Source organism: Geotrypetes seraphini, chromosome 1 (genome assembly GCF_902459505.1).
Source record: "Geotrypetes seraphini chromosome 1, aGeoSer1.1, whole genome shotgun sequence".
Taxonomy (NCBI): Eukaryota; Metazoa; Chordata; class Amphibia; order Gymnophiona; family Dermophiidae; genus Geotrypetes; species Geotrypetes seraphini.
The window spans coordinates 375,011,814-375,030,260 of NC_047084.1; the positions used below are offsets into that span (position 1 = coordinate 375,011,814).

The following is an 18,447-nucleotide window of genomic DNA, read 5'->3' on the forward strand; positions in this document are numbered from 1 at the left end:
AAAGTTGGGCCTCAAAATAATCAAATACGAGTGCCTTCATAGTTACCAAACAGTAAGAGAAACAAGTCAAGATCAGTTTGCATAGAAAAAATATCAGAGATGGTACGCCATACTTTAATCCAGTAATGCTGAAGTAAATGGCACTGGAAAAGCAAATGAACTAAAGTACCAGTATGGATACCACAGGACCAGAATGTAGAAGGTACAGTAGCATTAATCTTGTTGGAGAGTACAGGAGTCCATGTGGCCCTATGTAATAAAAAGTACATTGATTGGAGCAAAGAAGAAGATTTTTGACCAGGAATCATCATGTGCTAGAAAATGTAAATCATCAAACCATTTTGAAGAGTTACCCAAATGACTCGTAGTTGTCTTTAATAGAATGAGTTTGTACCAAAAGGAGGCCACTCCTTAGGAAGCGTAGCATTGAGAGTTTATGCAGGAAAGATAAGAGCTGGTGATTCCTGACGAGACTCTGTATTAGGGAAAGCCTTCCTAAGGCAGGGAGTAAGTTGTAGCCACCTGAATTGTTGACTGATGTTGTTTTTATGTGAGCTGTCTTGTACTTATTGCTAATAAACCTATCTTATAACAGCTATTTGGCTTATTGGGAGAATTTGTCTTTTTATGGTAAGATTTTGCAGCATCTTATCAGAGCCCAGTGTACTTGTGTGCCTAGGAGCCCTTGAAGAACTAATCCTGCCCTGATCATTTGTAAAAAAATAAAAGAACAGAACCATGAAGCACACCACTGGTAACATCCCTTTCCTCAGATTGATCTCCACTGACTACTACCCTCTCTTGCCTTCCACTCAACCACTTCCTGACCCAGCCCATCACTTGGACCCTTCCCAAGTTTATTTGACGTCTGTGTGCAGCACTTTATTTAAAAGCAGACTGAAAACCCACCTTTTTGATATAGTCTTCAATCCATAACCCTACTCCCCACCAACCCAGCCAGCAGATTAACCGTTCCATCTTAACTGTAAACAAGATGTCATGGATACAGTTATCTGTTTAGATTGTAAGCTCTTTCAAACAGGGGACTGTCTTTGTAACTACAGCGCTGCATACATCTGGTAGTGCTATAGGAATAGTAGTAGTTGAGAGCTTCAATGCAACTCATCATTTTCCTCCCACCCTCCCTCTTGACTCCTATTGGAATAACCACGCTGCCAACTGATGGCCTCCACCAGCTTTGCTAACCGATCATTTCAGATGTTGCCGTTTCATTTTTTCACAGCACCAATACTTAAGCTGACCACAGTCTTTCATTACTAGATTGAGTTAACTGTAATTTGAATAGAGGGGCTGAATCTTTCTCCACTGTATTGCTAACCTTGATTATTAGATTCAGTACTAAACGCTGATCACTCTCTACAGGTGCTTCCCGAACACGTTTCTGGAAGCCTGGTGTTAAACCATAGCTACTTAGTAGTATAACTTCTACTCAATACAGTGTTTTTGCTAACCCCCTCAGTCAAACAAGGGGAAATAAAGGCCAAAGTGTAGCTAGTTAAGCAGTACAGACTTCATACAGCCATTACTCCTGGAATTCTCTGCAAAAAAAATTAGCAAATTCTGCAAGTTTGTCAAATTTAAATATTTTTGCCAATTGCCCGTATTCCATTTAAAACAATTTTTTTCTTCTACACTTTTTGTCTAGATGTATTTTTCCATCATGTTGGTTCTAACTTCTCTTCTGCTTTCCTGTTGTCTGTTAATTCTCCAAGTGGCTTCTATCTATTTCTTTTCTCCTCTCCTGTCTATTCCCTCACTACACCTGCCTCTCGACATATTGATCATTCCTTTTTAGCTTTTTTCTTTCTTAACCTTGTTCTTACTCTTACTCTTTTTTTAAGTCTTAGTTTATTTATTGAAAATTTTTTTTAACAGCAATGAAGCAACAAATTGCTGTTATAAAAATGTTCAATAAATAAACTGCTCTCTTACTCATCTATCAAATTTCAATCTTCTCTCCCATTTCCCATCTCATTCCTTCCTCAGCTCTCTATTCCCTTTCATCAATCTACCCCCATTACAATATATCGATCATCTCATCTATGCCACACTCTCCTCCCTCTTAGCGTTCTTCCATTCTCAGCATCTTCCTTCCTCCACACTTATAGCCCAGCATCTGCTCCCTCCTCCCCTCCCCACCCTTTTATAGCCTGACATTTCCCTTTTCTTTTCCCTCCTGCACTCCCCATAGTCCAGCATTTCTCCCACTCCCCCCCCCCACTGCCATTGCCAGTCATCTCTCTATTATTATTCTACTCCTCGATCCAACATCTGCCTTCTCCCGCTATTGCCTGTGTATCTCACACTCCCTCTCATCCACCCCTATGTCAAAACACCTCTCTCATATTCTTCCCTCATACAGCATTCTCTCCCTTCCATTATGTGCAATATTTCACCCTCGCCTCTCACTATGTATGAATCCATCCCCTCCCCCTATTCCAGCATCTTTCCTTCCTACCTTTCCCTGTTTGTTTGTTTTTCTCCCTAGTGAGGCTTGCTTCATCAAGTGGTGGTATCAACAGCAATTTACACGCTGTCTGCCACCAACCTGGAAGCCTCCCTTCTGCTTTGGAGAGACTTCCAGGTTAGCAGCAGGAACAGGGCAGGATTAACCAATAGGCCCAGTAGGCACGTGCCTAGGGCCTGAAATGGTCAGGGGGGGGGCCCAATGAAGGATGACATTAACATTGTTTTTTCCAAACAGCGATGGGTCCCTCCAGCATCGATCGGCAATGCGGCTCCTCCTCCCCCCTTGACAGAAAGTCAAGCCAGCAATGTGGGTAAGAAAGGCAACGGGAACTGTAATTGTGCAAGCGGTGCTACTTGCCCAAAGCTTCCCTCTGACGCAGCTTCCTATTTCCGCCTGGGCACATGATGGGGTGGGGTGGGGCAGGGCAGGGGGCCCAGTGTACTTGTGTGCCTAGGGGCCCTCGACAAATTAATCCTGCCCTGAGCAGGAACCATGTGGGAATTGCTGCAGATACAGTGACCTGATGAAGCGGACACTGTCTGAGATTTTGTATGGGAAAAGGGCAATTCTGTGTGATTGTGCAATTGTGTTGCATAGTCACACAGAATTCTGCCAGAAGTACCGTAAGTCATTCTGCCTGTCTTAAATGTGGTGTATGGCCAAAAAAGGGACCTAGGCACAACTTCTTTTGGGAAATGGTGGGGGGGAACAATTTTTGGGGGGATAGGTATCCTTCCTGTTGACATATGTTTTCTTTTAAACATTCAGGGGAGGGGGTGGGAAGGGAAGCATTTCATGGCATGGGGGGGTGCAGCAGCAGGAGGGAGTGGGAATCCTTCCTGTTTCTCTATTTTTGTTCGGGGGGGGGGGGGGAGCTCAGCATTTTTATTTATTTATTTTTTTTTATGGGGCACATATTGTGTCATAAAAAAAAAAAAATTCAAGCAAAGTGTTCCTGCCTCAAACAGCTCAGTGACAGGAGGCTGCTCTGGGGCTTTCCCTGCAGCTCAGCTGTTTGGGTGTCCTGCTGGCTCTATGCATGTGTGAATTTGTTTCTGAACAATTGATCTGAAGGGATTACAGCAGATCTCTGCAAAACTCATTTGCATGGAAAGCCGTCTGAACTAGAGAATGACACGGGGACAAATTTTTCCCTATCCCCGCAAGCTTTGTCCTTGACCCATTCCTGCAAGCTCTATCTTAACCACACAAGCCTTGAACACTCATGATTTTAAAGTGTGTGAGGCTTGTGCAGATGAAGACAGAGCTTGCGGGAATGGGGCATGGACAGGGAAACACTCGAAGGCCTGGGAAAATGAGTTCCTGTGGGGATGGGAAAATTTGTCCCTGTGTCATTCTTTAATTTGAACAGCAATTGCCATTTAGAAATTGGTCCATAGTGATCCACACAGTCTTAATGACCGTTTGTAGTGCAACTAGCTCTCAGTGTGATCTTAGACTTGCACAAGTCAATACTAGATTAACAGTATCACTGCTTGTTCACAGAAGCCTAATAGGATTATAGGCTTGAAATTTTAGCCTGTGAATGTCATAATACAGCCTTAGATCTGTATGCAGTTTACTTTCCAGGATACAGTATGTATGTGTGCATCAAGCAGAACATTGGCATTCTTACTTCCCCTGGAACAGGTTATTTGTAAAGGGAAAAATTTCTACCACATCCATCACTGCAGACCTGAACAATTCTATATATAAATGTGGCTAAACTCTGTTCCACAGGTGGAAAGTCCAAGAAGTGTCTGATGTGTTATTGGCTGATTTCAGCTCAAATGTACAAGAAATTTACATTATAGTTCACTCTGAGCTCGCTTTGCCCCATTTAGTCTGGCAGCTGTGGCTTTAAATGCCTTAAAGGGCTAGATTCACTAACCTTACTAAAGCGTTCCGATCCGTGGCCGATCCAATCCCGGGCGACCGATTCACAAAAGACTGTGCATGCAAATGCTCTAATCGCAAACACGCCCACAAGCAATCCCATGGATTGCTGCAGAGCGATCCTCATGCATGGGCAGACCATCTTCTTTGCCTGTAGATGGTCTGCGCATGCGCTGGCTCTCCGAACTTCCCTCTTGCTCCCCAAGTGCAAACTGACCAACTTTAACTGCCACCTCTGCTACCCAGAAGTAGAAGGGAAAGACAGATCTGTCTGGAAGGCTGAGCTCAGCTTACATCCTGAAGCCTGACATTTGCAAACAGGCTTACAGAGCACCGGGATGGTTGGAGGGGGCGGGGGGGGGGGGGGGCAGCAGAGGCAGTTCCTTTTAAAAAAAAAAAAGCTTTTTTGTCGTGACAAAACTTTTTTTTTTTTCAGTTCAGACGTTTTATAATAAAGCAAAGAAGCATACTGTTAACTTGCTTTCCTCCATCCTCCACCACGGGTTCCCGAGTATGGCTGTATACAAGAGCAGGGCGGCAGTCAAAGGATGTCGGTGCCTGGTCCCCAGCAGTTGTTTGTTGATTGGACAGCCCAGTCGGTGGTCCATATTTTGGTTAGTGAATTGCTGCCTTGCCTATTTTGCATGCTGTTCCTTATTTGCATGTGCGGATTGGAGGATGATTGGCACACAGGTTAGTGAATCGGGCCGGAGGAAAATGGGTTAGTACACGATCGGTGGGCTTAGTGAATCTAGCCCAAAGTGGAGAAATCCATTTGAGTGAATGGAAATAAAGGTGAACAAATGTAAGTGACATCTTGCAGTGTTTGGGGGGGGGGGGGGGTTTGTCTAGCTTTCAGATATTTATTTTCTTGGAGGCTCTGCTAGGGGATCCTTCCTGAGAAATGGCAGTCAGTCTGAGCATATTTTTATAGTGCTAACTGTATGCTAGGTCATGCTGGGGGATGTATTAGTTAACGATAGTTACTAAACCTGTTTTCACAGCTTTAGCAATTTTCACAGTTTTAGCAATGATCACTGTTACCGACCTGATGCATGAAACAACCCACCACCTGTTTTTCCCCTCGATCACCCATTTTCTGATCTGCCCATGCAAATTAGCTAAAACCCCTTGCAAAATAGCCAAGCAATTGATGCACTAACATCACTTGGCTATTTTGCATGGGGTTTTAGTGACTTAAACTATAGATTGCTATAGTCCTGTTGGTAACTGTTACTGATGGGTCTGCTTGGGCTTTTATGTAATCAATGGCAAATATTTTACGTGGGTATCCCTCCTGCCATTTCTTGGGGTTCAGGGGTGGTGGTGAAGGACCTCTGGCAGGAGGGAGTGGGCAGCCTATGTCCTGCTGTTAAGGTTCTGTGCATGTGTCAATCACTTACTGAGCAATTAGTTTAGTCACCTTTGCATGCAAATGATTTGCACCTCTGTGCCAATCATTTTGTATGCAAACTTGATAGCTGCTGGAGAATCTGCCAACAGCAATCAAGTCGCTATCTTTAGTGCAGCTAGCCCAGGGGTCTCAAAGTCCCTCCTTGAGGGCCGCAATCCAGTTTGGTTTTCAGGATTTCCCCAATGAATATGCATGAGATCTATGTGCATGCACTGCTTTCAATGCATATTCATTGGGGAAATCCTGAAAACACGACTGGATTGTGGCCCTCAAGGAGGGACTTTGAGATCCCTGATCTAGCCCATAGTGGGTTGTTTACCTAGAATGTATGAACTAGACCAGGAATAGGCAATTTTGATCCTCAAGAGCCAGAGGCAGGTCAGTTTTTCAGGATATCTACAATAAATATACAGATCGACAAACTTAAAAATGACAAATCACCTGGACCTGATGGAATTCACCTGAGAGTATTAAAGGAACTAAAGCTAGAAATCAGAGAACTACTGCAAAACTTTGCTAACCTGTCAATTAAAACCGGACAGATACCGGATGAAGATAGCGAACATCACCCCAATTTTCAAAAAAGGATCAAGAGGAGAACCGGGCCACTATCGACCTGTGAGTCTTGCATCTGTCCCTGGAAAGATGGTTGAAGCACTGATTAAAGATAGCATAGTCTGGCACTTGGATACTCATGACCTGATGAAAGTCAGTTAACATGGCGGTGGAGTTTTGTTGTTGTTTTTGTGTTGGTTTTTTTTAAGTTTCAAACGGTTTTACTACCTCATTTTTTCTAAGTATATCAGGCACAATTAGCAAAGGTGCAGGGGTCTAGTACCATGGCTGAGGCAATGACTATTGTGCTCCCAAAACCAAATAAAGATCATATGCTGGTTGTCAATTACAGGCTGATCTTAATCAATGTTGATAATAAATTATTAGCTAAACTCTTGCCCTTGAGATTGACAAAGACCCTTCCTTACATTATTGTAATGCATCAAATGGGGGTTCATTGCTCACAGATATTCCTCTAATAATACTAGATAGGCCCTCCATATGCTTACATTGGAAACATCGCTAGAGGTCCTAGCTTTCCCGGTATCCTTGGATGCTGAGAAGGCCTTTGATTGAGATAGTTTGGGATTGGATCTAGTTTTGTTCAGATGATCAAAACTATAGTCTTCCATCTGCTAGACTTTATATCATAACATAGTTATGGAAAGGTTTCCTCTTGAGAGGGGTACGACAAGGATGACCCTTATCTCCATTGCTTTTTGACATTGTTCTAGAACCTTTATTACTGGTACTTCATTAAGCAGAGGAAATAATGGGAATTCCATATGCAAGCTGGAGATATAAGACTGCATTTAACCAATCCTGAACTATCAATCCCAGCTTTGCTTCAGTTGATTGAATACTTCGGGAAACTATCTGGATATAAAATCAACTGGAGCAAGTCTGAAGTTCTTCCGCTAAACGTTCATTGTGTTAAAGGTGTAATTGATCCATTTCTTTGGAAGGAAGATGGAATAAAATACTTAGAAATAACAATCCAATGAACTCTGGATGAAACAATGTTTGCTAATGAAAAAATTTACTGGAAATGGTTAAGGAAATGTGTGAGCGATTGAACCTGTTACCTCTTTCAGGTTGGGGGAGAGTTTAAAACATTAATTTATAGAGGTAATAGAATCATTCATTCAACATGGAAGACCTTAAGGTGCTTGGATGCTTTGCTGCCAATACTGGTTAATAAGACAAAATGTCAATCCTTATGGTTAAAATTCTAAAATTGTGATAGCAAAATCAAAAATCTTCTGGCAAGACGGGGTTAAGGCTGGTATCAGAACACTAGAAGATATATGTTCCCAAGGTAATCTGGCATCCTTTTTCCAATTACAGCATTTATATTGCTTATCAAACACTCAATCTTTCAAATGGTTACAATTAAAATAAGTGATTCAAAAAGGTATCCCTGAATGGTGTTCACTAATAGGTCAGCATAGCTTTCCCTTCTTATGTTTTCAAGTAGATTTCCAAGGGCATCAAGCTTCTACATGGTACAAATTAATATGTGAATACTTACCTAAAAAAACAACACAGGATTGTGTGACTTTTGGAGCTTAGAGATGCAGTACAATAGCTCAGCATCTCAATGGTCCCAACTTTGAAAGTGCGGAGTGCAGTGTACGGCTTCAGCATCTATGAGACAAACTTTATATTTTTTATTGTACAGAGTTCCTTGGACCCCAGTGAGATTATAGAAAATAGATAACACACAGTCTAATAAATGCTGGCATTGCCATTTGGAAGTGGGAACGTTAGATCATCTTTTATTTTACTGTCTTAATATTGGCTTTCTGGCAGTCCATATGGAATGAGGTAACTTTTATTCTTGAAGTTCCCATACCATTATCGTACAGAACAATCTTGTTTGGAACCTCACTTATGACAGTCCACTTAAAATACATAAGGATAATCTTATTATTATGACTGGAGTTGCCTTACAAATGATTATGAGGAATTGGAAACAATGGGACGATTAAATCTACCTTTCTGGTGGGAGACTCTTTGTTTGTATTACCGTTATGAGAAACTGTTAGCACAGGAACTAGGTGATTCCAGAAAATTTAAGGAGATTTGAGGTCCATTGGAATTTTACATAAAAGATCTTTAAAATAATATGTTTACATGATCCTGCCAGTTTTGAGATTTCAATTAGTCTTCATACTCATGCAGGAAAAGGGAGGGAGGGTGGTTTGGGGTGGGCGGGAAGGGGGGCTCCTTGATTCATGTTTCATGTATAGAATTTAAGTGCTTTTATGAAATTTATTGTTATGTACTTTCATGCACTTTTTGTAAGATCTCATAAAATTAATAAACAGTTAACAAATGAAAACTGAGGACAGAAGACCAAAATCATGGAGTTAGGGGGAGATCTAACTTCCCCTCTCCCCTTTGTACACAGCAGCAATGTGGACTTATGGTTTGAGTTCCTGAGGTCTCATAGTAATCTAACAATTGACTCCCCTACCCCACAGGCCATTCAAAGCTTAACCAGGTGCCAGTGTGTACTTATGTATGGGATACTGGCTTAGCTTTCAGCTATTTTTTTTCTCTTCACTTTAATTCGCAACAGTTCTGCTACCTTTTGTGGCTCTTCCTTATTGTCACTTTTTTGAACAATTAATACTTGGAGCTTTAGTTCTGCCTCTTTAAGAGGAGTACATGTTAATTCAATAAGCTATAATCTAGCTAGAGACTCTTGTAACTGCTGCAGGCGCAAACTACAAACTGCATTAAAAACAAAGGCTGATAATATCTTGCTTGGACTACAAATGATTCCACATAGCCTAAGTGGTTTACGTTCAAGTACTCAAGCATTTTTCCATACAGCAGGGGTAGGGAACTCTGGTCCTCGAGAACCGTATTCCAGTTGGGTTTTCAGGATTTCCCCAATGAATATGCATGAGATCTATTTGCATGCACTGCTTTCAATGCATATTCATTGGGGAAATCCTGAAAACCTGACTGGAATACGGCTCTTGAGGACCGGAGTTCCCTACCCCTGAGATAGAGTATGAGCCCATTAGGGCAATGAGGGATTAAGTGACTTGGCCAGTGTCACAAGGAGCAGCATGGGATGTGAACCCACAACCTCGGGTGCTGAAGATGTAGTTCTAACCAGTGTGTCACACACTCCCTCCTGCTGTAGATTTAAAAAAAAAAAAATTCCAGCAAGAGTATTTATAAGCAAATGTAAATGATTAACACTTTTACTATGAGAGCCTCTTAGCTAAATAAAGCATTACTGGGCCATAAGCGCTGCTCTTTGATTCTAACAATTAACATCTAGCTGCTTTTCAAAGAACTGAAACTTTGCAACAATTATGATACTACTAGCCTGGGAAAGTCTGTGCACATTTTATTTTATAGGTGGGAAAAGTGGTATGTCTAGTCCTAGAATATACAGTACTATCTTTCTGTAAAATGGGATATCAAAAAGTATTATCCGTACATTAATGGTTCTGTTGTAACTGACCTGCTAGAAAAGGGATCCCCAAAGTCCCTCCTTGAGGACCGAATCCAGTCGGGTTTTCAGGATTTCCCCAATGAATATGCATAAGATCTATGTGCATGCACTGCTTTCAATGCATATTCATTGGGGAAATCCTGAAAACCCGACTGGATTGCGGCCCTCAAGGAGGGACTTTGGGGACCCCTGTGCTAGAAGATGTTCATCATTGTGACACAATGAATACTAACGTGTAGTATCAACAATGAAATAGTTAGGTTTTTGTTAAGCTAAGTTTAGGGATTAGTTTAGGGATAGCTATTAGTTTTATTTATTTATTCACCACTTATAGTCTAAGTCAGGGGTGTCAAAGTTCCTCCTCGAGAGCCGCAATCGAGTCGGGTTTTCAGGATTTCCCCAATGAATATGCATGAGATTTATTTGCATGCACTGCTTTCATTGTATGCTAATAGATCTCATGCATATTCATTGGGGAAATCCTGAAGACCCGACTGGATTCCAGCCCTCAAGGAGGGGCTTTGACACCCCTGGTCGAAGTGGTTTTACATTCAGGTACTTAAGCATTTTTCCCTGTTGACTCACACTCTAGCTAATGTACCTGGGGGGCAATGGGGGATTAAGTGATTTGCCCAGGGTCACAAGAAGCAGCACAGGATTTGAACCCACAAACTCAGGGTGCTGAGGCTGTAGCTCTGACCACTGTGCCACACACTCCCTACCTTTCAATCCTATATCAAAAAATGGGATGCAACACAGTCCAGATTGCACTTGTCATACAAAGTGAATTCTATATTCAAATTCTGGTGTCACATCTGTAACAGCAGCACAAACTCCCTCCACCACCACTGGGCTACTGCACCGACACTGCAACTGGGCTACTCAAACTGTAGCAAACAAATGGATAGAAGACTTGCAACACGTCCAGTTGGGGCTAGTAGCAACAGTCATCATTGAATGTAGTGGGGCAGCAGGAGAACTTTAAGAATCCCTGGTCACTCCAGCTGTCTAAGGAGAAAACAGGCAGTTAAGAGTACCAAGTTTTTGGGAGTCAGACTAGGTTCTATGGAAAGCCAACCCCTGCTTCTTCATTGTATAGTGCTACAGCTAGCATGTTCCCTGGCCTACACATTTTTTTGTACTATCTTTATGTATGGCTCTCCTACAAACACTGAATATGACAGCAACATGCCTGATCTCACTGTACCTCTCACAGCTCAATGAAACTGGATGTGGTAAGGGTGTTGTGTGCATAAAGTGGTGGGTTAAAACCACAAACCAAACAAAAATCACCAAACTGTTCCACAGGGAAAAGGAGAAACCAAGTAAGACCAAAACTGTGGACCCAATAGTGATGCAAGTGAATAATGAATTCATAAAACACAGTAAAAAAATTGTGTGTTTTATGGATTCATTATTCACTTGCATCGCTTTTATGTGTGAAGACTTTTGCTAAATGTTTTCATCAAGACTGTCGGTTCCACGGTTTTGTTCTTGCTGGGTTGACAATTACAGTCGCTAGTAAATTTCAAAGGAAATAAATCCATATACAGGAGCCAGCTGCAGCAATATGACAACTGTGCAACTGCTAACATGCAAAGATTCTTTTCCCCTATGCACCTGTCAGCCTTGGTTTCCTCATTGATATCTACATCTTGGTATTAGGCCTAGCAAGGATTATGGTTTTTGCTAGGATTTGGGGCATAGTGCATAGTCAGAGGAGCTTTGGACTTGCCCATAGGGATTTATGACGCTACAAGCTTTAGACCAGCCCCTGTCATATCAGATTTGGAAATAAGTATTCTAGTACTTAGAACAGTGGTTTTCAAAACTGTCCTGTGGTAACCCCCAACCAATAAGATTTTCCAGATAGCCACAATAAATATCAAGGATATTGGTTTGCATGCATCTTCTCCACTATATGCACACCTGTTTCATGAATATATTGTGGATAGCCTGAAAACCTGACAGAACAAGTTTGGGAGCCACCGATCTAGAGCAGTATTTCTCAAGTTGGTCCTGTAATACCAGTCTGGATTTTAGGATATCCACATAGAATAGGCATGAAAGAGATTTACTTATAATGGAGGCAGTGTATGCAAATCAATTTCATGCATATTCATTGTGGATATCCTGAAAACCTGACTGGCAAGGGGGTACTATAGGTCTGACTTGGGGAACACTGATCTAGAACATTGAAAGTAGCATTGTAGCAGGACTAGCCTAATGCATATGGCAGTGGCCTGAAAGCCAGGGGAACCGGGTTCAATTCCTGTTACAGCTCCTTGGAACCCTGAGCAGGTTGCTTAATCCTCCATTGCCCCAGGTCCAAAATAAGTACATGCATGTTATATGTAAAATCACTTTGATTGTAATCACAGAAAGGCAGTACATAAAATCCCATCTCCTAGTTCTCTTCCCACCCCCAGCTTTAGAATGAAAAATATCAGATGAACAAAGGGTCCTATGTCAGCAGTTAAAATGTAAGTCCCATAACCCTGGATTATTGATGGTGTTAAAGGGACGGTGCTAGTGACAATTGGCAGTATCCAGACAGAACTGGGTTCAAAATTGCATGTATGGACCATAAAGCCATATATGGAGAGAACTCGGCTGGACTCACTTCTGCTATCCCGGACTGACAGTCCTTCAATGACTCAAGGACAATTCAACACTGGAAGCTACCACTCCCCTCACCACCCCAGGCCCAGAGGAAAGCTTTCTTTGAGACCACCTTTGAATTCCAAAGACCTACCCAAAGTCTAGAACAATGTTCTTCAACCACCGGTCCATGGACCAGTGCCGGTCCACAGAAATTTCCTGCCGGTCCACAGAGCCGGCATGTGCATCAGGTCCAAAACAGTGTTCTTCAACCGCCGGTCCACGGTGTGATCGATGCGGCGTTATCTTCGAGCCAGCTACCTCTTCCTCACTGATTCACAAAGCCACGGGCAGTGGCTCCTACGCATGTCCTGCACCTGGATCGGAAACCTTGGCTTCCAGATGAGGTGTGGGACGCACAAGGAGTCGCTGCCCATAGCTTTGTGCACTGCATCAGTGAGGAACAGGGAGCCGGCCTGAAGATAACACCAGGGGCGGCATAAAATGGCCAGGCGGGAGTAGACAAATATATTAGGCAGTAATACTATACTTTAATAAGGTTATTATCCAATATCAAAAAGCACAAACAACCTTAGATATATCCGGTTCTGTCCCACTTTAAGACCTCAGCGGTGCAGCCTGCGTGTAGATTTCATTCACAGTTTCATTAGCACCAAAGTCTTCATCGGTCTATTTTTTATATATAGTTTTGATTTTAATATAAATATTTTACTATTTCATCTATAACTCTATATTTGTTTGTTTCTAATACTCATCTCTTTCATGAAGCATAGCAGGGGTTCTTCATTCCAACATAGGCTATGTTTCGCCCAGGAGGCTTTATCAAGGTATTTCCCCTTCGTTATGCCAGTTCCATGAGTGCTATATATTTATATTAAAATCAAAACAATATATAAAAAATAGACCGATGAAGACTTTGGTGCTAATGAAACAGTGAATGAAATCTACACGCAGGCTGTACCGCTGAGGTCTTAAAGTGGGACAGGCGGGAGTAGGCCAGAAGGTAAGGCATAGCATGGAGGGAGGGAGACAACAAAGGTAGGGAGGGAATGATTTTATTTTTTTAATTTAGTGATTGAAATATGTCAATTTTGAGAATTTACATCTGCTGTCAGTATGCTTTGTGTAGTTTAATTTTGCGGTTAACCATTATGTGGTTGCTAATAAGATTATATTGTGTGTATCTATGAAAAATGAATGGAAAAAATAGTGTTTCAATTAGTACTATTATGGAGGTGGGGTCTGGGGTGGAGATTGGGTAGAGATGGGCGGGGTTTGGCCCATGACTTAACCCAGTGTTCTTCAACCGCCGGTTCGCAGACTGATTCCGGTCCACATAATAATTCTTTTATTTCTACCAGTCCATAGGTGTAAAAAGGTTGAAGAACACTGGTCTAGAACAAACTTCCGAGCAACTTGCGATGACTTCCAATTCAGGAAGGCACTGAAAACGCATCTGTTCTCTTCACTGCACTGACCTGTTTATAACGTATTCAAATATATGGTCTATACCTCTGTATCATTTCTAATATTATGTAAGCCACAATGATTCCTAGTCGACATTTGCACGATACATGAATCAGTAGGGTATGGTAATGAGGTGATCTGTCTAGCTGTATGTATAGTGGAAATATTCAGCCGATATTCTTAGAGCTACGCAATTCAATTTAGGCCACAAAGCAGGCTCTCTTGCGAATGCTGTACATATTTATGACATGGTGATGAGACAGTAATTCTCAATAACTAATATTTTAATGGAATTATGACACAATGGAGTAGGGATGGTAAATGATTTTATGGGGACGGGGACAAATTGCCCTGTGTCATTCTCTAGCTCCTTCTTCTGCGCAATGTTGTTCTCATCTTGCTTCATCATAACTGTATTTTGATTAAAATTTTAAAATGCACCACTTTAATATTTTTCTTTTGTTATATTGGTTATGGGCCTACAAAAGGCCCTACATAATACATAAAACTGCAAAACATACAGGGGTGGGGTCAGAGCTTAGAAAGGTAGAGACAATCTTTGTCACCGTGTCATTCTCTAGCAGTGGCAGTTGACATTTTACAAAAAATGCTGGCTCGTATATGTTTTTTAACCCTGACAATTCTGATTTTACCATCAGAATCTACATTTGCAAAAGATTTTTTTCACTTCAGGGAAATAGGAGATGTAAAGGGGAGCTTTTTATAAGCCTGTTTTCATAAAATCGCATACAGTGTTTTTAGATAGGAATCCTTTCCGATTATGCCGTAGAGATCTCGCTACATTTTTCAAGAAATGCAGGCTTGTTTGCAAAAAAAGAGTTTGTTTCCTGCATGCTGCTGTGGGAGGTATGTATTAGGGAGACATTTATTTAAATTTAATGCATACACATATATAATTTGTAGGTGTAGTATATTAAATCTTTTCCAGCTATATCTATACATATCTATCTATCTATCTGTCTCTCTCTCTCTTATATACAGTGGTGCCTCGCATAACGAACGCCTCGCACAGCGAACGCTGCGCACAACGAACTTCATGTCTTGCTTCCTACAACGAACTTCGTTTCACACAACGAAGTCGCCCGACCTGCATCCTTCCGCGCAGGCACTGCGCTTAACTGCCCTCTCTCCGCCTGGCTCCCTGTGCAGTGGCGGACCGTCGGCTCGCAGGGGCCCGGCGCCTACTGCTGATGCGTTGGGGGGGGCGGAGCTACTCTCGCCGCTTCCCCGATGCTAGGAAAAAAAAAAAAAAATGAACAGTTAAGTCCCAGTTTTTGCCGCTGAGACTCTGCCCTCTCTCACTGTAAAATTAGACTCTACTTAGTCTGTCTTTAAATTTAAAAAATGTGTGTTGTTTTAAAAAACAATTATGTTTTTAGATGTATCTAAATAAAAATAATAACAAAAAATTTATCTTTTTTTATGTCATCTTAGCATATTTTATGCTACAGAACGAATTATTTTTTTTAACATGTATTGTTATGGGAAAACGCGTTTCACATAACGAACTTTTCGCATAACAAACTTGCTCCTGGAACCAATTAAGTTCGTTGTGTGAGGCACCACTGTATATATATATACAAATGAGAGCATATAATTTCTTTCTTAGGCTTCTGTGGCTGGTGTCATGATTGTTGCAGTTGTCCAGATCTCACCATGACTGGGTATGTAGAGCCAACGGTATCGTCCATCATGCTGTGGCTTTCTTCAGGGTGTGCTACTTGAAGAAAGCCAACAGCATAATGGCTGAAACATCGGTTCTATGTACCCAGACGTGGCGAGAACCAGACTACTACAACAAGCGAGAGAATATATTTTTTGGTAAACACCACAATCATCCTGTAAACAAGATTTCATCTCTTGCCATCAATCCCACACAGCATCAATCCCATTTCTGGTGCATATTTGTGAATATATATTATTTGCCAAAACACACGCACATTATACACTTATATAAAAATAAATTTACAGAAAACACTGTGAAATCCTTCAGCATATTTTTAAACTCTTGTCCCATAAAAAATAGCATTATTGTGAAAATCAGAACTCTGTCTCAGTCTCCATCCACATATATGCTCAAAATTATGATTCTCTCCAGGCCCTGTCCCAATCTTTTTTAAAAGCACTGTAAATTGGTGCAGATCAAATTGAACCATTGTACAGATCTGCCAAGGTACAAATCCTGGGAGAAAGAAAAGTCAGTTGCCAGAACTTGGTTCCTTTCATTTCGTTATTGTTCTGGAGGAGATCCTACAGTAAATCGGAGTCACAGGGGAGAGAGCTTTGCTGGCTGTGGGGTCTGGCTGGCTTTTTATCCGCAGTGACATCTGCTGGGTGGTTGTAACAGGACCGAGCTGTCCTGCCAGTGCTGCTGCGGCTTGCATTTCTGCTCCCAGCCTGAAAGTTTGGATTGTGGGTACTGTAGCCAGTGTTCACCTTCCCATTGGAGTGATACGGTGTGTCTCCACTCGCACCCCTTGCCAGACTGTCAGTGTGTGGGTGACCTGTTGCTGTTGGCCAGTCGTGGCCAAAGTTGCCTGCGTACTTGTTGCTGTAGCCCAGATCCAGGCTGCCAAAGGATCTGGTAGGTGGGGGGTATTTCTTCCTATCCTTGTACTTTCTGTAGCTCTCGGCGAAGCTGAGGGCTAGGGAGAAGCCGCCAATGATCTCAAAGCAGCTTCCCAGGTAGCCCAGCACCAGGCAGTAGCCCACCCTGATGTTCGTGTCAGCAGGGGCTGACAGAGTGTTAATAACATGTGTGTACCAGGAGATGGCGATCAGACTGAGTATTCCTGAGATGAAGAGCACTAGCCCCCCGGCACCGGCTATCGTATAGCGTGGATTGTCCTGCCAGCAGCGCACCCCCAGGGAGGCCATGACCAGACCCAGAACAGTGACCACCAGTGAGGCTACCATCAGCCCACGGGCTGCTTGTACCACCTGATCTTTAAAGTAATCAACATTGTCAATGCCACAACGACGGGTGTGTGTCGACTCCAGCTCCTTGCAGATGTCCCAAATGCCCTGCTGCTGCACTGCATCCTGTTCCTGTCCAGGCAGGGCCCGTACCTCTCTCCAGTTTGGGGCCAGTGTGGCAACCAGGTTCAGCAGCAGTCCGCATGGCCCCAGTACCATGCCCACGATCATTACAGCCGGGGTCCGCATCCTTCTGGCCTCTTGTAATCCCACTGTCTTGGCTCTGTGTGTCTTTCACTCCTTGCCAACAGCGTGCGAGACTAAAGTCGCCTGACAGAAACTGCTCTAGTGGTGTTGGTGTGCCTGAGGAGGAAGTGGCTACTCTGTAAACTCTGGGGCGTGATTTCAGACAAGCACACCTGCCCCGGCCTCCTCAGGCCTTCATCACACACACTCTGCTCAAAAACCTGCACTGCAGGGTTGACAGGCATGTACAGTGCCACTTTGTTTGTTTTCTTTCAGCTCCTCCCCTCACATCCCCTCCCTTCCTCCAATATAAACCAGTTTCACTCTGCCTTTCTTTCTTTCTTTATGTGACCTGCAGGCTCTGAGTTGGAAAGGCCTGTTCTGCAAGATTCCCCCTGCTGGTATTTATTTCATTTACAGTAGGTCTAATAAACAATTTACCTCACACACAGAATTTTAGTCAAGGCAAGAAATGTATAATAAAAGGGAAGGGAAAAACTAATATCCCACAATTTCTTCCTATATAGAAACAACAAACTTTATAAAAGTTTCCCCTAGAGGCTGGGGAAATTAAAATGTAAAAAAAAAAATCTACTTTTAAAAACAAATTAAGGAGAAGTGATTTACAAATAATTGTATTTATTATATGTTAAACATATTGTAGACATTATTGGAATAAATAAAAAAAGGACCTTTTACTAAACTGCAGTAAAATTTGCAGTTACCACAGAGGTAATGTGGCAACTATTGGGGGGAGTTCAGAGTAGGGTTACCAGTCGTCCGGATTTACCCGGACATGTCCAGACAGCGCTTCAAAACCCAGCACTTTGTCCGGGTTTTGAAAAGCTTCCACCTCGGGATCAGGTCTAGAGGGCATCTGTGCAGGCGCAGATGACCTCCCAACATGGTCCTGAGGCCGAGAGCAGGCTGAGGGGGGCGGGGTGGGGCCGAAATGGGGCGTGGCTTGGGCGGAACAAGAGGGGGCTGGGTGGAACTGGACAGACCTGGGGGCAGGGCTATGGATCCGGATTTTACGGGAGTAAAATCTGGTAACCCTAGTTCTGAGCCTTTGCTCTTACAGGTCCCTATTTAAAATGGCGTGCAGTGTGGTATTTTGGAGTTAGCACAGAAACTCATGACCCCCCCCCCCCACCCTTTTGAATTGCACATGAGACCATTTAAGTGCAACATGTTACAGAATAGCAAGCTGGAAGATCTCACATGCAAATCCTAATTAGTACCAATTAACCTCAATAAATGACTCCAGTTAATTTGCATGTGGATCTGGGATTCACACCCAAATGTAGGCAATCTTTTTAGGGCTAGATTCACTAAGCAAAC

General features: G+C 42.6%; 1 protein-coding gene across 1 annotated transcript; it reads right to left on the reverse strand.

The window, feature by feature from the left end:
* Window positions 1-15,403: 15,403 nt before the first annotated feature.
* Window positions 15,404-17,230, reverse strand: CLDN23 (claudin 23). Its single transcript, XM_033944953.1, has one exon. It carries the CDS (start codon window positions 17,107-17,109, stop codon window positions 16,195-16,197), a length of 915 nt encoding a protein of 304 aa, XP_033800844.1. The 5' UTR covers window positions 17,110-17,230; the 3' UTR covers window positions 15,404-16,194.
* Between the last annotated feature and the right edge of the window lie 1,217 nt (window positions 17,231-18,447).

Bases quoted from the DNA above. Each gene is read 5' to 3' on its own strand.
- CLDN23 (XM_033944953.1), bottom strand. From the start codon at position 17,109: ATGCGGACCCCGGCTGTAATGATCGTGGGCATGGTACTGGGGCCATGC.